General features: G+C 40.6%; 2 protein-coding genes across 5 annotated transcripts in view; one reads left to right on the forward strand and one right to left on the reverse strand.

Annotated features, from left to right (window-relative positions):
• The window catches only part of TOLLIP (toll interacting protein), a 35,799-nt gene extending 21,904 nt beyond the window's left edge, over positions 1 to 13,895 (forward strand). For 3 of the 4 annotated variants that reach the window (XM_080999746.1, XM_080999743.1, XM_080999745.1), the window contains exons 6-7: positions 6,429 to 6,449; positions 10,520 to 13,895. In XM_080999746.1, the coding sequence (XP_080855872.1) occupies positions 6,429 to 6,449; positions 10,520 to 10,734 (236 nt within the window). In that variant the 3' untranslated portion in view covers positions 10,735 to 13,895. The remainder of the gene's footprint in view (positions 1 to 6,428; positions 6,450 to 10,519) is intronic. The other variant, XM_080999744.1, reaches the window with a different exon arrangement.
• Positions 13,896 to 21,001: 7,106 nt separating this feature from the next.
• The window catches only part of LOC308479858 (mucin-5AC-like), a 63,896-nt gene continuing 63,095 nt past the window's right edge, over positions 21,002 to 21,802 (reverse strand). Inside the window, exon 49 of the mRNA XM_081010836.1 lies at positions 21,002 to 21,677. Coding sequence (XP_080866962.1) covers positions 21,503 to 21,677 — 175 coding nt within the window. The 3' untranslated portion in view covers positions 21,002 to 21,502. The remainder of the gene's footprint in view (positions 21,678 to 21,802) is intronic.

Consider the following 21,802-nt stretch of genomic DNA (forward strand, 5'->3'; position numbering starts at 1 on the left):
AAGTACCCAGCATTTAAAATCAAATATTCAGTATGAAACTATAATTTGGAGACTAATAAGGCACTTGCATGCTCAAGCTGTTTACAGATTTTCACAGAACTGAAGTATTTATACAGCTGTCAGTGTGGCTACATTTTGAACAAGCCTTAGCGAGCCTTGGGTTTACAACCCACCCACCCCAGGCAATGACTGAGAAGAGATTGAAAAAAACACACACTTCAAATTCTCTTTTTAAATGAACCACAGTTTAGTGTGTTGTCCAGACCCAATCTGTGGTTAATCTTAGTTATGGTTAGTGGTAACAAGCCAGCTTCATTAACTGGGGTTTGAAATTGACTTGTTTCCACTAACCGTAGCTAAAATTAGCAACAGTTGTTTGGCATCAGAGAACACAGGAATCTACATTTAATCTAAAGTACCATATATACTTGAGTATAAGCCAACCCAAATATAAGCCGAGGCACCTATTTTTACCACAACAAACTGGGAAAACTTATTGACTCGAGTATAAGCCGGTTCACCACACCACAAACCTGGTGGTGTCAGCAGCAGCGGAGGAAGAACAAGCAGCCCGAAAGGGCTGATTTCGGGCTGCTCGTTCATCCTCCACCGCTGCCAACAGCAGCAAAGGCAGAGGAGGAGAAAGGAGCAGCCCGAAAGGACCCTCACTTGAGTATAAGCCAAGGGGGGCTTTTTCAGCATTTAAAATGTGCTGAAAAAGTCGGCTTATACTCAGGTATATACGGTTCTTGCTGTAGCCACCATCAGCTAGTTGATCAGCGGTTACAGGTAACGCCTCTGAAGTCTGTTTAAGGGAAGTTGTTTGGATGCATACTGCATCCTCCAGATGAATAATCTGCAGAGATAAAAATGTTCTATCTGGAGGAAATACTTTGAATTCAGTCTGCTTCCTCTAAGCAGAGAAAAAGAGCCCCCTCACTCCCTAGTGCAACCAATCCCAGCAGGGCTCCCTGTTGACTCAGATTAGGTGATCAGCACTGACAAGGAGCCCTGCTTGCAGAGGAAGAATTGGGAGTTCTTGATTGGTCCTTTGCTGCCATGGCTGTACCTGCCCACACCTAGTGTGGTTTGTGGGGGGTGGCATTGCTGTCCAAGTTGGACCCATCCTGCCCTGTGTAGGCCCAGCAGCCAGAGGTTCCCCCCACCTCTGGTCTACCATAGTATCTGAATTGGCCCAGTATGTGGTACACACTATTTTTGGCCAGACTACTTATACAGGTTTATGTAGTGCTTCAAACAGTATCAAGTAAAAGCCAAAATAATCTGTTTTCAGTGCCATAAGTATTGCTGTGATAGAAGCATGTGTAATTTTTAATGTGAATGTCACAGGCCTCCTGTTGGCTTGTATTCATGAAAAGTTTCACATCCTCCCCCTCTCCTTTGACTGGAACAAGTTTAGAAATGTTTAAAACATTTATTTCCTCTTTATGTGAAATAATGGATGTTTATTTGCATTGCTCCATATCTGCACATGTACATGGTTGGTGATCAACAGTGAAAACAACTCCAGGAGTAAAATGGATTAAACCGGCAGCTTGCCTTCTGGTCTATTGATTTTCCTAGTATTTAAAATTATGTGGAAGTAGTGGGCTGTGTTTAGGGTACAGAAAACTGTGTGAACGCAAGCTCTCCCATCCCTCATGTACCAGAGTTCTTGCCATGCCATTTAAACTTGTACCTCCATAGTGAGGAGTTTTTTCCTATTGATCTTCAAAAATTATTTCTCCCTGCAAATCTCTCCTTATCTTGCATTCCCTGTTTTCTGGTGCTACTGTACATAAGAATATTTAGCCTTCTATAAAAACAAATTTTCAACTCAGTATCCATTATGGAGTTGGGATGGCAAGATGTCAGCTTCTTCAAAGGCTGAAGCTTTATGATATGTATCACCAATATGATGATGTTCGACAAAAATTTGTGATTAAGGATCAAACTGAAGTGCGTATTTCATAATTTTTTACTAAAACGTTTTTGTTGGGCATGATTTGTATATTCAAGCATTTCCCAAACTTCTGATAGTTGAGACTTTATAGCCTCTCTGTCTACCTTCTTTCTGCCCCCTTTCTACTTTTTTTAAGTATCAAGTGAATGCACACAAGATAAATGCATGTGAGTTGCAAGCTTACTGTACACGGTAATAATAGTGATCAATTTAAATCAGTCATGCTATCTTTCTAGCTATGCTAGCATAGCACCTGTACTATGAAAGAATTCCAAATTTGCTGATCACTTTTAGTTTATCAGGGCTATTGTCACAATTGAAGCTTATGTGACAGTACATATGTTAGTCTCTAAGGCAGGCATCCCCAAACTCAGCCCTCCAGCTGCCCTCCCATCATCCCTGACCACTGGTCCTGTTAGCTAGGGATGATGGGAGTTGTAGTCCCAAAACAGCTGGAGAGCCAAGTTTGGATGCCTGCTCTAAGGTGCTAGACAGTCTCTAAGACTGTCAGTTTGATGCTATGCTATGCTGTAATCTACCTGTGTATTTTAAATTCACTTAAACAAGGGAAGGAAATGGCCCATGGGCTGTGTTGGGCCCTTGCTCCTTTATCCCACTAAGCAATTTGGGGGCAGGGCCGGGAAGACTGAACAACCCTAGCTGAAGAAGTCAAGTCCTCTCTGGCTTCATTACTAATCAAATACATCATATTGCTTTTAACTGGTGGATATCTTTCATTCATAGTTTCACTTTTCACTTAAAAATATGGGGTGGCACCCAATGCTGGTCATACACAAACTTGACCCATTGAAATCATTAGCCTTAAATGACTTGTCCATGTATTTCAGTGGAGTTACTCTTGAGTATGACTAACATTGGATATCGTCTCTGGTCATTAAAATGATTAGTCCATTGTGGAGCAATTAATTAGGAAAATATTTTTTATTGATCTCTAGAAGGAAATGCCCTTTTCATTGTACTTGTTCTTAAATGAAGGCCTTAGCTCTAGCAACTAATATATATTTTGTTTAAAAAGTTTTTAAATACTGAACAATTGGCTTCAAGCCTTTAAATATCTAAGGCATATTCTCCCCAGTCTTTAGAACCCCTTCAATAATAAATCTTACTTTCAAAAACAAACTGGTCATTTGAATTTGACTGCTGTAAACCCAAATTATTCAATCTGCCAGATGGGATAGAGAATGTCTCCCTCTTACTTCTACTTAGCAACTTGCAGTATTGTAAAAACAAAGGCATAACTTTGTAGTATTACAAAACTCAGTTACCCTATATTTTGATGAACTGAAGAGCAGGGTATGTACATTGTCTTGCATATGTGCATGGAGTGTTTCTGCAGTGAATGAATAAATATTACATTGCCAGTAGCATGTATTTTATCATGCTTACAAAGCTTCAGTAGTGTGCTTCTTCAAACCTCAGTTATGAATGAGATCCAGATGTCCTGTTAATAGCTCTGCAATCTTTATTCAGCTTATGCATTGGTGATATTCCTCCTCTGGGTGTCTTGTTACAGCGAATAATTTAGTCTGTATCAGAATCATGCAGTCCATATTTGAGAAGAATGGTTCATTGTTGTCTAGTTCTTAGTATGATGTACAACTTCATTCAACCTTTGCGTGGTCTGTTGTAAAGACTGAGAAGTGTAAAAATTTCTGGCACTTTCACAGAATTTAGCCTTTTAGCCTAGGCCATGGGTAGCCAGTGTGATGCCTTCCATATATAACACCATAGACAGCAACACTTATCAGCCCCAGCCATTATGACAAGTTGTCACTTAAACCATATTGCAAGATTGGATGGTACTCTGCTTGATTGCTGGGAAGACCTGATAGATAAAGCATGCAGAGTGGTTAAGGTTTGGCTTAGGTTCTAAAATAAGGAAGAAAGAGATACCACTTGCTGAGTGAGAAGTCTTAAATTGATTTGAAAGAGTCTTGATGCTGACTGATCTGTGTGACTGCAGACTTAGAGACTGGACCCAAAGATCAGATTCTGCAGAGAGCCAAAGGCTTTTGCTGATGAGGGACATTTCACTCATAGCTGTGAACTGCAAATGTGTGGCTTTACAGTTGCCATCAATTAACAGGGTGTTTGTGATCTAGGAACAGGATAAGATTCTATCATGCTGAGGAAACAGATACTTAGCAGGGGGGATATAGGCACAAAGGGGTTAGGATTAGTTGTACCTTGGCAGGAAAAGTAAACAGAGATGGACTGAAAAGGGGCTGTGCAAAACAGCCTGTGATGCCATTAAATATTTGTAAAGAAGTGAAGAGATACCCTGTTGTCCACCCTCTCTGTTGTGTGTGTGTGTGTATATATATATATATATATATATATATACACACACACACAAAAAATAAAAATAAAAACAGTGTGTGTGATGGATGAAGTACAGAATGTCATCTATTCAGTCCCATTGACTCATCATTTTCAAAGGTTTCAGCAATTAATTACCGCATTTTTCACTCTATAGGACGCACTTTTTCCCCTTCAAAAATGAAGGGGAAATGTGTGTGCGTCCTATGGAGCGAAGATGCCATAGCCCCGCGACCCTCTCCTGGCTGGAGAGGTGACGTGTGGCTATTGAGGCTCCTGCCATAGCCGCGCGTCACCTCTCCAGCCGGGAGAGCGCGCGCGGGGCTAAAGCAGCCCCCCGCGACCCTCTCCCGGCTGGAGAGGTGACGTGCGGCTATTGAGGCTCCTGCCATAGCCGCGCGTCACCTCTCCAGCCGGGAGAGCGCGCGCGGGGCTAAAGAAGCCATAGCCCCGCGACTCTCTCCCGGCTGGAGAGGTGACGCGCGGCTATGGCAGGAGCCTCTATAGCCGCGCGTCACCTCCCCAGCCAGGAGAGCGCGCGGGGGGCGAAAGAAGCCATAGCCCTGCGACCCTCTCCCGGCTGGAGAGGTGACGCGCGGCTATGGCAGGAGCCTCTCCGCTGCACCTTTCCGCTGCTCCCTGACCTGCTCTTTGGGGCTGGTGGTGGGCTTCCCCCCGCCAGCCCCAAAGAGCAGGTTGAAAGGAACCTGAAGCCTGGAGAGTGAGAGGGGTCAGTGCACACCGACCCCTCTTGCTCTCCAGGCTTCCAAGGTAGCCGCCTGAACGCACCTTAAACGGCACCTTGTTTTAGAGCGGGAAAACAAGAGGGGGAAAGTTCTCCCCCTCTCTGTGCAGCGCCTCCTGCTGCTTCACTGAAGGGGCGCTGGGCAGAGAGGGGAAATTTTTTTTTTCTTGTTCTCCCCCCTCTAAAACAAAGTGCGTCCTATTGTCCGGTGCGTCCTATGGTGCGAAAAATACGGTAGATAAAATGCATCTTCTAAAATTCTGTAGTACATATGCAGTAAAAAGGTTGGACACCAGGTGTCATCATGATCTTCCAGCTGTAGACAGCAATACCTAAATTGTAATATGTATTTAGTTATGTTATTTGTAGAAGTTAGGTTTTCCACATTCGCAGGAGGAAGTCTAAGAAGTCTTTATTCTTGGATAGTAGAAATGGTTTTTTTCTAACAATTTTTATAAACTGGAATTATTTTTTGGATCTCTACCCACCCATCAAAGTAATCAACTTGAATTATGAAACTTATTCTTCATGTTTGGCATTGTTGGAATCTTACTTCCCCCATTCCTTTTACCACGTGAAATATAAGGGTGGCTACAGTGGTGCCCCGCAAGACGAATGCCTCGCAAGACGGAAAACCCGCTAGACGAAAGGGTTTTCCGTTTTGGAGGTGCTTCGCAAAACGAATTTCCTATGTGCTTGCTTCGCAAGACGAAAATGTCTTGCGAGTTCCTACAGGGTTTTTTTCCTTTCCCCCCCCTTTTTCCCAAGCCGCTAAACCGCTTATCAGCTGATGGCTAAGCCGCTTATCAGCTGATCTTTAAGCCGCTTAACAGCTGATGCTAAGCTGCTTATCAGCTGATCGTTAAGCCGCTTATCAGCTGATCTTTAAGCTGGCTAAGCCGCTAATACTGTAGCGCTAAGCCGCTAAACCTCTAATGGGCTTGCTTCGCAAGACGAAAAAACCCGCAAGACGAAGAGACTCGCGGAACGGATTCTTTTCGTCTTGCGAGGCACCACTGTAGATGTAAAGAAGTGGGCTTATGTGTGGCAGGAACTAGGACGACAGGAACTCTGATGATATGGGCAAGAAGAGAAATAGACAATTTGGGACAGTATGGTGTCCATAAAATGGAAATAGTGGACATTACTTAATCATGTCATAGGATGTAATGACATTGGGTAAGTGTAGATCACTAGATGTGTTAGTGAAAATATTCATAGGATTGCATGTTGCTATTTGAAACAGCAGGCAAAATCCTGGCATCTAAAATCTGTAGTGTGTCCGAATTCAATCTCCTTGGAGGAAATTTCCTAGCATTAAGTAGAATAATGCCTGTTTTCCATGTTTTATTCCTTTCCCACACTTTCACCTGTCCTCAGGGCTTGAATACTTGGCTCTGGGTAAGTCTTCTTAATTCTTTTTGCATCCCATTCAACAGGAACAAGAATTATGCATGAGATCATGCAAACTGCTTTTTATTTGTATGCAATATGTTGCAATACAAGAAATTGCAGGTGGATGTCACAATACACCAATTTCAGAATTATTTATTTTATCCTATGTGATTTCAGTGGGAAACAAAAATGTGCTAGAAAAATGGAAGGTAGTTCTTCATATAATAACAAATTTTGTTATTACAAATATTAGGTTTATTTATCTTAAAGTTGGCAGAAGTTTCTCTCCAAACTTTCCATTAGTGTTCTTGATGACATTAATATATATATTAGCATTAAGTTTTGTGTCGTCACTTTTTCCATACTCATTTATCACTCCATCCCCTGACAGACCTACCCCTGGAAATTTGTATGACTTCACTTATTTTTAATAAAAGAAATTGCTTGCATTTGCAATAAGGCTCCAAAGTTTAAAAGTTATTTATCACTTGTCTTGTGAATTTGAAGGAGTCTGAACTTGTGCACTTTTGAGTAGGAAAGGGATGAACCTAGCAGAATTGTTTCTACCTTAGGGAAGAGATAGCTGCTGTCAGAGGACACACAGTACAAATAATCCATGAAATAAATTAAAGTAGCTTTTCCATGCTTGTAGTCACTCTTTGAAAGGAGGGCTAGTGCCTGAAAGTTCATTTTCCTACTCTGGGCTGGAGAAAGGACTTTGTGAACTAAGAGGTGGTACCTCTAGCATGTCTAGTCCCTTTTGAACATGATAACAAAAGAAAGGCGTGTCAAACAGTACCTGGTCTTCCACTAGTCTGTACCATTTTTATATGTTTCAGTACATGTTCTATGTTCAGGACCTGCCCTATGCTGTTTTCAAAGATGACTTCTGTTTCGGTTGCAGGAAAGGCTTTTCCTGAGCAGGCATGGCATTGGCACAGAGTTGTCAAAGTAAACATGAATTTCTTACATTGCTCCTATGCTAAATCTGGGCCTAGTTCAAGTGAGAGCATGGCCAATTTAATGCCCAAGCTTAACTGTTTCCATTTGCAACCATTTTACCTTGGTTCTGGATTTCTGTGCTGAGGAGGATGGTGGTTGCGCTACAACACCAAACAATCTTAAAATTAAAAGTTGTAAAGCTGTGGAAGGGCAAAAATCATATCCCATTGGGTTCTCCAGCAAACCATCTTGCCATTAATTTGCTTGCCTATCAGATTTTAAATCATCTGCTTTCATCTTTGCTTTTGATCAATATCTCCACAGATAAGCTCAGTTTTGAAGTGTTATCAACCTGGCTTTTCCAAGCCGCCTAAAGACAGATTGCGTTCATAAAACTGCTACTGGTTACTTAATGCCCATTTGACTGTGATCTGGAACGTACGCACTCTGTCAACTATCAACTTGGGGGCAGGGACGGAACCTGCTAATTTGCTTCTTTAAAAATAACTACTTTAAAGTCAATTTCATCAGGGCTACCCAACACTGACTGTAATATGGGACTTGTCAATTGCCTCTGAGGAGATCCTAAGCTCCAGTAACTATCTGGCTTATTGCTGCAGGGGTGATTTGCAAGTCCTCTTTGTCATGTTACCGTAAAAATGGGGGAAAAGGAGTGAAAGCTACTTAGGCTGCATTCCCCCTTTCTCCTTTGTAAAATGTTGGTTGTGGCCTATAGTGCAACACAGTATGACTTGAAATCAGAAGGAGTATTGTGACATCCTCACTGTTAACTGCAGTATAAAAATGTCCAGTCAAGTGTCTCTTTTCTCATTTAGTAAAATGTTCAATGTCCAGAATTTGGGAGCAGGCACAGGGTGGAGTTGGGGGATATAATACAACTGTTAGCATTTTTATCTGTCCCGGAATTATCTCTGACCTCCATCATAGGTATTGACAGAAGAAAGTCTCTAAAAGATAAAGTATGGAGCAGCATTTTAAGTAAGATACAGAGATGCTCATGAAAGTTAGATTCCACCCCTCCTGTTTGTGACATTTGAATGTGTTCCACTGATAAACATTGATAGCTTTGACTTTTCCTTAGGAAATTTTGAGGGGGTTAGGGTACTGGGATATGAAGGCACTTGACTGTACTAGAATTTTGTTTTCAATTCTGCAGTATTTTCTGCACAACTTGAATACATTTATTTTCAAGACAGTTTTCATTGCTTGTTTGTAAATAGCCAGTGTGCATTATCAAACACATTGCCATTTTTGCATTTATGTTTTATTAAATGCCAGTGCTTATGCCTGAATGCTTCTTGCTGCAGCCATGCTGGTGCATTGAGACCAAACCTGTTTCATAAAATTTGAAATACATCCTTTGTAAGTAGGAAATAACATCCCATGAACAACTCTGTGTACATTGAAGTACGTATTATTCAGTACTAGTGTTGATCAGTTAGGTTATTTCATAAATAATTGAAGTGTCTGTCTTGTGATAAGAAAATAATTTTAATGTTACTTTTACTTTAATTGGCAACATTGATTGTCAAATTATTAGGAGCTTTGTTTCTTGCGCAGAATGAAAATCACAACAAATTCAGGTATACTACTATTATTAGCCTAATCAAATGTCTTAAATAATAGAAGAAAGCTTTTAGACTCACACAAGTGTACTCTTAAGAACTGAGTTGTGCCAGACAAGAGTATACAACTATCTAGAGCTGGGTTGGGAAACTGGAGCCAGCTGGCAGCCAAAGCTCCTTATTTCCCCTACCCATCATGGGCAAAGTATGAGAGGCAAGCTTACCCATTTGTCAACCACTTAATGTCAGGTGATACATTTTTGCATAATGCTGTTGACACACCCCTTTGAGGAACTGCTGATTGTTGGTACTTGCATAACTGTGCACAGAAGCGGGGAGGATCAATGGGTCATTGTGCCTTGCATAATGATGTATACAGAAGCTCTGGCGATCCCCTAATGGTTAGCACTTGCAAAAAACCATTTTTGCCTAACTGTGTCTACCTGACCCACACTTGATGTCATATATGTGGCCTAGGCCTGCCAGCCACGGATTCCTCACTGTTGATCTACAGGCTTGTGAAACTTTGGATGAGGTCACAGAATAATCTGAAGAATTCATCATGGACTTTTGGCAGTCTGGATTGCAGCTAATTTGAATATTATATTATACATTTTCTGCAACTTCAACAGCTTCTCCCAAATAGTTTTCGCAATGACCTCTTCTCACAGTCCTGGTAGTTATATTGCATTTTGTCAACGATGGAGTTATCACCTAGTCTATATAGTGACTAAAAACAAATCAATTAATTTATACATTTGATTTCCAATCAAAAACATTTGTTCTGATTTTTGCTTTTACTGGCTGTAACGTCAAGATGGTAGGAACACCTTTTGCTAACTATCAGCTAGTGGAATCATTAACATCTTGTGTCTTCAATATCATTATTACCTCTCCAATAGTGCAAATTGTGACTGATACTGATGCATTTATCTGTGGTTCAAGGTTACCTTTTAATAGCAAAATCCTGTTCACTATCTAAACTTAAGGTTAGGGGCAGGAATTGTATTAAAAGGATCCAGCGTGAAATATTTAGGAGCCAGTATTTTCTGATTAAGCACAAGGACTGCATGGGACTAACCAGGCTTTTCAGATTTTTGGCATTAGGAGCCAATTTTTAGGTGCTTGGCAACTTCTAGTCTTGTAAATAGCTAATTTTCCAAAATAGCAAATGGGATCTTTAATTAAAATAGTTCATACTTGTGTTTGTTTGTCTGTGCTTTTACATCTAGAACATAATACCATTACTAAACAGGAAGGTTTTACCCACTAAACACTTTGAACTTGTGGAAAGTTAGGCCTAAGGGTTGTATTAACCTAGGGATGGGGAATGTTTGGTCCTCCTGATGCAGTTGAACTGTAATTTCTATCATCTCTGGTCATTGATGCTGCTGACTGGGACTTGAACAGCATCTGAAATGCCACGGGTTCCCTATCTCTGTCTTAACTGTGCTGTAACTCCATGAGTTTGATGCTGTTTGAAAGCTATTTCATCATTTTAAAAAAATACTTGCCAGTCTTCCTCAACTGTCTCTCTCTATTTTCCAGGAATGCCTACCGTTTGTAACCCAGGCATGGTACCTGTGGCAGTTCCACCTCCCGCTGTCAACCCTCAGCATGTATGTAATGAAGAGGATTTAAAATCTATCCAGGACATGTTCCCCAACATGGACAGAGAAGTAATCCGTTCAGTGCTAGAAGCCCAGAGAGGGAACAAGGATGCTGCTATCAATTCCTTGCTTCAAATTGCAGAGGAATCTTAGACCATCTGCTCATTTTCCATCTTCATTGTTACTTTTACTATTGATTTGCCAAGCCCAGGGATTTAGGTAGAGGAAGAATTTCCTGAGAAAGCATCCTGTCTGAGAGATTGTGTTCCCATTTTGTTGGTGGTGGTTGTTGGACATTTGCACATTTTGTTTTTACATATGTTCTATAGAAATCTCAGCCATTTTTATTAATATATCAGTTCTGTCATGTATGGCTGCATTGGTTTGAGAGGTGGAGTTGGAGCATCTATGCTGCTTTTTTTTTTCTTTCCCCATTTTGGAAAACAAACACACACAAGCTTATTCAGCTAGTTTTGACACTATGCATTCTGTTGTCATAAGAGATAGAGTATAGGTTGAGTGATCACAGCAGACTGCTGTTCAACAGGGGGTTTTCTTAAAAGTTCCCTCCTATCAAAAAAATACTTGTCTGAAAAGTGATTACACAGTGCCCTTCAGCAGGTTCAGCAATTTATAACAATTCTTAGTATAGACAAACTGGCTTTCCTGTAACTTTTGTGATCTTTCTAATGAGAGATCCCATTGCTCAACCTATTAATCGGGCACCAATGCAATATATTTGTTGAGTTTTGTTTGTTTAGAGATAGCTACTCTTATCGGATGTGCTGCTGTGCATCTGAAATCTGAAGTTAATTGTTTCTCGGGCCATAGTAGCAAAGACTGGAGGAACAGGGTTATTTCCTAATTTGTGTTTACTTGCACTGTCCTTGCTTCTACATTTGTGAAACATTCAAAAAGATAAAGGTGAGAAGATTTTATACTTGGGAAAATTTGGCATCACATTTTAATAAATGTCCTTATGATCAGTTACCATAAAATAATAATAATGCTTTAAAAGAAATTTTCATTTTTCATCCATAATCATTTGTTATGGATGAAATCTTCAATTTTTCCATTTTGAAAAAAAATAATTCAAGGCATAATACCAGTATGATATACACAGTCATTACTCATTGAGTACCAGTTGGCCTTAATTCCATCAAAACTGAGGCATGTGAAAGAATCCATTGTCACAAATGAGGCAAACCAAATTTAAAATACAATCCCAGTATGTTGGAAGAGGGGAATTGTACATATTCATTGTGTATTGTTAGACCTACAGAACTGTAGAAGAGGACAATTTTTTTCCTGTTTAATCAGTTCCTTTCTTGTTTGGCAAAAAAGCAAAGTAATGCACTTTAATATGCACATTTTTTCTAAATGTGCTGTTTGGCTTATTGATGGATTTAAAACATTTTAATTACTTTCTGTAATTGCCAGCCATACTTTGTACTTTCTCAAGTGTTTGAACACAGTTCAGTCTCTCAGATTGGTTGTGACTTTTATCACTTTGGAAAAAAAGTGTGCATGTTTCCCCCCCCCCCCCCCATTCCTGCTCCGCTCCTGCAAGCATTCAAAAAATTGTCCACTAGAATACTTCATCATATCATCATAAGTACTCCTGGCACAGCCAGCTTATAGTTCAAATATTTATTTTTTTAATGAGTAAAATATAGGGGAGGAAATGATTTTTAAATACAGTACCAAAAATTTGTGTGTTTTCTTTCTGTTTGTTGCTTAAAGCGTATGTATCCTTCCATCTAGCTAGCAGACTTGCATCTGTGAGCATTTATTCCCTCCTCCGCCTTCCTATCCTTCTGTTGCTTTTTAAATACATGAATACAATCTGCTGCAATGTGTGTATTTTACAACATCCTCTAGATCAGTCTTTAACAACTTGATGCCCTCCAGCTGCTTTGTATAACTCCCAGCCAGCATGGCTTTGGGCAGTTGTAGTCCAAAACATCTAAAGGGCACCAGGCTGGCAAGGGCTGCTCTAGACCGAAGAAGCTTGTGTGATCATCAGAAAATTAGCTTGGATACTTTCTTCCTATTTTACAATAATTTCAGATCAAACTTTTATCTAATGGCATACCTTGTCAGTAGCATCATAGTACAGGTAAGTCTTGTGGTATTTGTGAACTAATATATTTTGAGAACTCAGACGTACTCAGCGGAAAGTCTGGAATAACAATTTGATGTTTGGGGAAATCTGCTGTAGCATTATACCCATAGAATAAAATGGACTGTGTAGTTCTAGAAAACTACATCCAAGTAAAGTACTTAAATAGAATTATTATTAAGATTATTCTGGAGATGGTTTTAAAGGGTTTCTTTTAGCTTAGGGAAGATCCTGAATTGTAAACGCAGTGCAAACAGTTGAGAATGCACTTTCACCATAAAGACATAAATAGGAATGGGAGTGTTTTGACTAAATTCAGTTTCTGGAAGGTACAAGGATATGAGACCTGTTGAAAGTCTGGGAAGCTTTAGTAGTGGTTGTTAAGCTGCATTTTTAAACAATAGAGCAGAGAGAACCATCGAAGAACATGGGTAGTAAATATGATAGATTGCTATTAACATGTTCCTCTATCATGAAGAAAACAATGACAACACACAGTCCTGTATTAATGTCCTGCATTCAATGACTACTATGTATCATTAAAGTTGAAAGGGGTAATTTCAAGCATGGCTACAGTTATATGCATATCTTTTCTTGATAACTACCGGGATTTCCCCCGATCCTTCAAACATGTGTTTGGAAGTGATCCCCATGGATTTTAATGAAATTTGCCTCCAGATCAATGGGAATAAGATTGGGGTGCAAGTTGCTGATGTGTGAACTGAAATGCACTAGTCACCTGTCAAGTAAAAGAAATGCTGTGCAACGCACAATTCTCAATGCAATTTCTCATATGCTCCGTTTAAATGAACAGCATGTTCAGCTTTGTGCATCTGGCACAGCATTCCTCCACAGCCGGAAGAACTCTGCTGAAGACTGAACTGGTATTCGCACTAGCTTCAAACCTGCCAAGGACCTGTGAGTGGGTTAAATACAGGAATATTCTTGTCTAGCTAGATGCTTGCCACCTTCTTCTCTACTGCTGTGTGAGTGTGTGCTGATGGTTCCAAGTGTTTCCCTTTGCAGATATTATTGCTTGTGTTGACTGACCTGTAATACTGTATAGAGGATGTTTTGCTGTAATAATTCTGAAGACATTGTTTTTTACTGTATTGAGGTTCAGATGTTTGTCTCTTGCATTGTAAAATATTTTATCCCATTCTATCTAATTTAATAAATGTGTACCAAACCATGGGAAAGTGTTTGTTTTTAATAGGCGACATTATGTTCCAGAGGCTAGGAATTATATTAAGTGAAACGTAGACAATTTTTAAATCCAGCTATTACTCACTGAAGCTAATAGGACTAACCTAAGTCTGTTGCTACATTGAATAAAACACAACCCAAAATATTGTAGGCCACAGAGGCTTTCCTGGTATTTGTTTATACTTAGTGGAATATCCATACTGCAAGGATAGTTTGTTTGAAGGAGAGTGAATCATTTAAGAATCTGTGTGGTGAAGTGGCTGGTGGGTGTTGCAGATGAACCCAGGAGATAGAGGTTTGAGTCCATTCTTTCTTTCAGTCACACTGCTGTTCTTGTGAAGTCATATTTTCTCCCTCAGTTTCTTGGTTAATACAACAGGAATAAGAGGGATTTGCCACACAGGGTGGTTTTGTGGGGCAAATAAAATGAAGTTAAATTGCAGTACTCAGGAAAGGGGTATTTTATAAAATTAAACTTTTATTACTACTGTCTAGTAGTGATTATGCAATTTAATATAATTTGTAGGCTGCATGTGCCTGTGTTACAACACTTAACACTTTATACATTACCTCTCTCTGCTGCTGATGAGCTGGAGTGTCTTACAGCACTGTTTGTATATCATTGTTTGTGATACTCCACTCAAACGATCTCGTTTGGGGAATAGTGTGTCCTAAGTGCAATTGTGTGCAAATGTGGAAAAGTGGATGAAATAGACAGTTTTATGACTGCAATGCTAAGCATGCATAATTGAGAAGATAATGCATTGAAATTAATTGTACATATCTGAAAAGGGATGATTAGTACTGGACTACACGATGAATTTACTCCATAAAAGGTTGCCTATCCAGATATTGCTGAAACATTGGTTTTATTTTTTCAGTTATAGTCTATATGTTGGTAGGATATCCGATGAAAAAAGAGTTGTTTTAAATTAACACCTCCAGGTATTTTCAGTAGTACATTAATTTAAATACCTGTTTCCCGGAAAAGCAATTTTAACAATGGTTTTATATATATATATATATATATATATATATATATATATATGTGTGTGTGTGTGTGTGTGTGTGTGTGTATATATATGAAATAAAATCAAAGAGCAAATTGCATGAGTAACATCTGTCACATCTCAATTTTTGAACAGTTCACAGAATCAGGCATGTCTTCATTGCAAGATTGTATACTCAGGTACTAAACCACATGGTGAAACTAGTGTGAGCAGTTACATGGAGACATCCTCAGTCATCTGACATGCACTTTGTTTTGCTCCTGAGCTTTGAGAAGCAAACAACACCTCAAGTTGTCCTTGTGCACTTAGTGCTTCAGGCAAGCCTTTGGTGGTAATTACATTAGTAATTCAGTTTAATTGAGTTGTGTAGATGGCTCTTAGCAGAGCTTCATGATGGTAAAATATTTGAAACTACCTATGCCACATTATAATCCTAAGAGCCCTATAGAGCTTCCTTGGTAGTGATTACAAGCTCGCTACATGGGAAGAAAATTATATCTCCCCTCCCTCATGTGCTAGCCTCCCAAAGCATATTGTTTTGCTCTAATCAAGCCTGAAGTGGTTCCAGTAAATGACACAATATCATGTCAAGATTAATAGCGGCGCAATACAAATGATGCTTAAATGGCTTTCTGGGTATTCCCTGGGCCAGAAGAGTTTGCCATCTTTTGAAGCAAAATAATATGGGCAAAATGGTGAGGAGGAAGAGGAAAGGAGCTACTTTCTGAAGGGAGTCCATAAATTATATTTCCATTTTTTATTTTTTATTTACTTTTAGGTAATCAATAGTGACTTGTTTTTCCTTCAATAACAAGTTCCAAAAATGAGAAGGGGAAAAATTGAATGGACAGAATTCAGGACAGAATCTGGAAATAACAGAAGAGGTTCTGTTATGGATCAGGAATTGTTTTAAGTAGCAGTATTCAAAGTTTTGGAAATAAATTGATCTCTAACTGTAGGGATGTGGAAAGTAGAGCTCCCCAGGATTAGTATTGGGATCTTTGCTTTGGTAATAGGCTTATAAACAATATAGAGTTAGTACGGGTGAGCAGTGTGGTGACTAACTTCTCAAGGGCATTTGTATGGGCTCTGTGGAAAACAGGATTCTGGACTGGAAAGGCCTTTGGTGTAATCCAGCAGGACTCTTCCTAAGCTCTCCCCCCCCCCCCCAAGTCATCCACTACATTCCAAAATGGTAATGTTTTCCTTCATGTTACCCAATATTCCTCTGCTGTAAATTGAATTGAAACAATTTCTACACAGGAAAAATAATAATAGCCTAGGGTGCCATAGGTTGTAAATAAAAGGAAAAAGTTCTCAGTGAATATTCTTGATGAGGTGAGTGAATGTTTTTGGTAACTGAAGTGATAAATCTGATTATGCCTTGAAGCATAATTACTAACTTGGAAGTCTTTTGCAGAGCCATAGCTACGTGATCTTGTGCCCTGGCAGAACCCTCCAGATTGCGCCCCTTGGCCATGGACAAGTTAGCTCTTCCACCTCTCCTCCACATACCCCTCCACCCATTCAAGTCACCCTCTATTTAAAACCATTTCCTAAGAGGCAATAATCAATATTTATATTTATGGACATATTTTTGCCCCCCCAAGACACCTTCACCCCTGGCAGGGGCCCACCCCGCCACGCCCTAGCTATGGCCCTGGTCTTTGACATCTTAATGACTCTTGCAGCTTCTTTTTAAAAAATAAAAAATAAGCCAGTTGGATTAAGTATTAAGTTCTGTGTTAATGTTTTTCTAATTCTTTGATGAAAATAATTTCAAAATGCAGAAAATGAACTCAAAAAGGTTCCCATTATCTCTCATGGGTGTGTTTTACTTCAAAAGAAGTAGGAGATTGAAGAGTTTCAGCAGTGTTGCTCAGCATGGAGGCAAAAGAGCCGTGTTCCTTGTTGTTGACCTCAGGGCATCGCCTCCTGTAATGTAATCTAGATGTCATTTCGAGGCCTGCATGTTTCATTATAAGCTAGGCAAGGAAACATGAATCCTCGTGCTTTCCTTATATTAAATGAACATCATAACCAATTAGCTCAGTCAAAGGCACCAGAATTGTGTTTTCAGATTGAAGGCTTGCTGCTGTCACCACCACTCACTGAATATAATCGTTACACCAGCTGAGAAAATCGGAAGAACTTAATTAATATAGCGTTGCAACACAGTTGGCTGTAAGCGAACAACATGGCCACAACAAGGGCTCCAGTGTGTCTGGATCTCCATAAAAACACCCTTCGATTCAGAGATACAGGATGCTAGAACATAGCAACTTTTGTTGCTTTGAGGCTTTCAGGAAGAATGCTGATTTTGTATCATTGGTTAAAAGAGAAAGTGGATCAGAATATCTTTACTGTGAATATGAAATAATACCCGATTTGGGCTTTCTCTGCTTTTGGAAGGCTTTCCATTGTTCTTTAAAAAGTGCATGAGGCACTGCACATTAATATGCAACTCTCGAGTCTCCATCAGTCTTTACTCCTATCATATAATTCTGGCCATTCCCTATCCAGGAAACTGAACAAAGCATATGGCCAATGCATCAAGCACAATCTAACCCCATTGAGGCTGTAGCCCTATGTACACCTGTCACTAGGAAGCAAATTAAATTCAGTTTAGTTGGAATTATTCTCGAGTAAAAATTCTTAGAATTGTATTTTAAGTCCACAATTCTCCATCCTCTTAAGACTGTTAAAAAACTATAGAATGGGGTTTCCATCTTGTCTTCTTCTAACCTAAGGCATTTCACTCACTCTAGAAGTTTGCACACCACCGAGATTTTTTCTGTTGACTAATGAAGTGGATATTGCTTTTAAATTCTCTGTGAACATGTAGTCAGTGCTAGGTGGATGGTTGCTGCAGTATGGAACAGTGTATAAAAAACATTTCCTTGTGAGTTCCATACCTTCAGTTTTGAATGTATTTGACACTCTCCCATGGATCAGAAAAACCCTGAAACATTATTGAATCCAGAAGGCAGGACTGAACAAAGACATTTTGCCACCTGAGGCAAAACAGAAAATGCTGCTGCTGCTTCCCCAGCACTTTTTTTTGCTGTTGCTGTGCATGGTTCTGCCTCTTCCAGGCCTTCCTTCTGCCAGTGCTAGCTTCCTCCTCCTTGTCACTTGATGGCTGCAGTGGCTGTGAAAAGGCATTTCCCTTTTTAGTTTTTCAGCAGCCACAAGGGAGGCGAGTTGCACTCCCTCCTTCACACCACTGCCGCCTGAGGCAACTGGAGGCGGACCAGGGAAACCCTGATGTGCAGAAGGTGAGGTTAAACATAGGAGATAGGAGAGCAGCAGGCAACAGTGGCTGCACTCTTCACAGGCAGTGCAAGAAGTGCAGGGAAGATGAATGGCGAGGCCTTGCGGAATATCACCACTCTCAATGAGCTTCAGCGAAAGGGGGGAGGGGTGCCTCAGGCAGCAAAACAGGATGGACTGCCCCTGCTCTGCATTCTACTGCTTTTAACAGCAGGGGAACAGCAAGCTGAATCTGTTAAAGGCTGCAATCCAGTGTGAAGATTAACATGCTGGTAGAGAGAGGACAGTGTTTCCTTGCTCTACAGCAGGGGTCGGCAACCTAAGGCCCACGGGCTACAAGCGGCCTCCCCGAACCAAGCCGCCTGCTTGGCAAGTCCCCGTGTGCTGCGCTAAACTAGCACAGCACAGTGTGGGCACTCGCTTCTGCGGCTTCGAAAATCGCGTCTGTGCAGACGCTGCAAAATGCAGGTGCACGCACTCACGATCCGGCCCACGGAGGGATCTCCGCTGGAGTAAACCGGCCTAGGCGAGGTAAACCTTGCTGACCCCTGCTCTACAGAGTGTCTTTCCCTATGTTGCAGGGCTCAGCAATGCTTTAGAGTTGTGTAAAAATACCGTATTTTTCGCTCTATAACACGCACCAGACCATAACACGCACGTAGTTTTTAGAGGAGGAAAACAAGAAAAAAAATATTCTAAATGAAACAGTGGGTGTATGATTTTTGTGGTTCATGCTGTGGCCGCAGACATGTGATCTGACAGTGAGTTTGGAGTAGCCCAATGCAAAAATCCTGAGGATCCATGTGGATCCATGCTTTGTAACCACGTTTTTGCACCATTGCAGCCCCAGGCAACAGTGGGTGCGTGATTTTTTTGGTACAGACTGTAGCCATGGACATGTAATGTGATCTGATGGTGAATTTGGGGTGACCCAATGCAAAAATCCTGAGGATCCATGTGGATCCGTGCTTTGTCACCACGTTTTAAATGGGGAGGGAAGGAAAGCAAAAGCCCCCACCCCACCCACCCACCCAAGCCAGACAGGATATACGAAGTATGATTTCTTTTTTATTTACGGTATTTCTTTTTTGGCCACCTCTGTCACTGCAACCTTTGCTCTGTGCTTGCACACTTTTGGGCAATAGGGCATGTAACACACTTTTTTTCATCTGCCAAGATGTAGAAAATCAATTTTAATGTCCCTATATAAAATGCCTAGTGAAGCAGAAGGGTATTACATCAGCCACTGTATTAAGGCTAAACGTCTGAAGAACAGCTCTCTATGGGGGGGGGGGGAGACTAAATTCCATTTTCAATCAATTGTTATTGTGGCAGCAATTATCAGTGTATAGCGCACAATGAGGAAAAGAACTTTAAAAAATATATATAAAAAACATTCTCACGTTATACTTCTTCAAAGAAGAGTATTAGGCTTTTAATGAAGGGGAGAGGAGAGATGCTGTAATCCTTCTGGCTCAGGAGATTCTGATTTACCAGCCGCGTGTAGAAAGTATAGATTAAGATATTTGATATACAGCATATAAATCCAGAGATTTCCATGTCTCACTCTGCAATCCAGCCTGCTGTTACTTACGAGCAGGGAAGCAGGGTTTCTCTTCCAAACAAGCATACTGTCTCCCTCCAGCAGTACATTGCTTGGAGAAGCTGTAATTTGGAGGGGGCCTGGGGGCAGGGCTCTCTGCTTTTGGAAAAGAAATGAGAAACCTACCATTGTAAAGCAAAAGTTCCCCCCCCACCCACCCAAGCCAGCCCTCTCTCTGTCTCTCTCTCCCACCTGCATGCTTTTGCTTTTCGGCTGCCTGCGAGTCCCTAGAGCACGGAGAGGAGGAAGTGGTGGGCTGGAGCCTGCACGCAGTGTGACTAGGAAAGAATTAGAAGGGAGGACTCGATCCTTTCCTTAACCCTCTGCTTGCCAGGAGGGCAGGGGATTCCCTGCTCTTTGTTGAGTTTGAGCAAACGCAGCAACAGAAGCCGGTGGGCAGTAAGACCCTGAGGCAGAATGCAGGAAAGCTTCCGCCTTCCCCCTTCCCTCCGCCCGCCCGATCTTATTTTTGCTTGATTTTTGCCTATTTTGCCCCTGCGCTCCGGCAAGTGAGCTCCAGGGACCACACATTCGCTCAATAACACGCACAGACATTTCACCTTACTTTTTAGGAGAAAAAATCTGCGTGTTATAGAGCGAAATTTACGGTAGGTTTCACCAAAGGCTTTTACATTTGACCTGAAGAGCATTAAGTAGAATGAATCAGCCGAATCACATTCCACCATTAAAATGAGAAATGCAGGGTAGGGAGATTGGAGGTTCTATGGCTTATGTTTAGAAAACAGCTCAAGAGATTGGTTTGAAGCTCGGTAGCATAGGAGAGGAAGGTTTGAGGATGGTCTGTACCGAATTTGGTGTATATACTGAATTTACTGAAATGATAAATTTCTTACTTTGAATGAAATAGGATTGAACTGATGGTATAAAAATCCCAATCATTAATCATTTATTATTTCAGTTTTATAACCTGCCCTTCTTCCGCAAAGGGAGCCTAGGATGGCTCGAGAAAAAAATGGCATAAAAACAATTGTAAAACAACATTGTAATGTAATAATAAAGAAGATTTAGCTATTGCTTTGCACTTTGCAATTGGGTAGAAGAAACATCCATACAAAGCCCAAAAGCATCCTGAGAGACTACAGCTGGGCCCCATCCTTTCTGGTGTCCCAAACAACAGAATCATAGCTGTGTGATGTGACTTAAGGGATGTCAATGCCCAGTGAATGAAATCGGCAGATGTCAAAGTTGAAACATGCTTAAATTTTTTATTAATCTTAAGAAACAAGAGTAAAAAGGAAAGCAGCTTTATCTTTGTCAAAATCACATGCCTGCTGACACTATACAAAACACTCCTTCTGTAGCAAAGGTTGCTCAGTAATTTAAAAGATAGTTGCCAAAAATAAACAGCATTGCAGAGAAAATTTGAAGCAGAAGTTTAGTTTACAGTACAATGTTATACATTTCTATCATCATTTTATTATATTTATAGGGATCCTTGGAAGCTTTTCTAAATGCACTTGTTTTTGTAACTAGCTAGCCAAAATGGCCAAAAATGATCATGCAGGAAATAGAACATTAATTTGGTTAGGCAGCTGACCAAGAAAAAGGCTACTATCGACCTTTTCAGGGACATATTGAGAGACATGAAGTAGCATTTAGATGGCGACTGGTTTTAGCTGCTTTGGAACATGTTGGGTTCTTTTTCCTGTGACGAATGCAAAGTCACTACTTTCCCTCTTCCCTTAACTAAATTTTGGATTGTGGAATGCACGCAGTCATGCACTGACATTCGTCCACGTAGATGTAGTCATAGTCAATGATTTTGCCATCCTGGCATGTCAAGGTCACCTTTCTCCTATGGCTCTTGAGCTCCTGGCAGCAGGTACACTCACGTTGCATTGTATTTGCCTCACTGGAATACCTGTCCAAGTGAAATATATTAGATTAGAGGTTTTCCTGAAAATGTGACTCTACCACATTTAGCAGTCTAGGCTGACTGCTAGATCTCACTATTCCAGCTTAGATTTACCAAATCCCAATGATTGG

The sequence above is a fragment of the Podarcis pityusensis genome, assembly GCF_964106645.2.
Source record: "Podarcis pityusensis genome assembly, chromosome: 1".
Lineage (NCBI taxonomy): Eukaryota > Metazoa > Chordata > Lepidosauria > Squamata > Lacertidae > Podarcis > Podarcis pityusensis.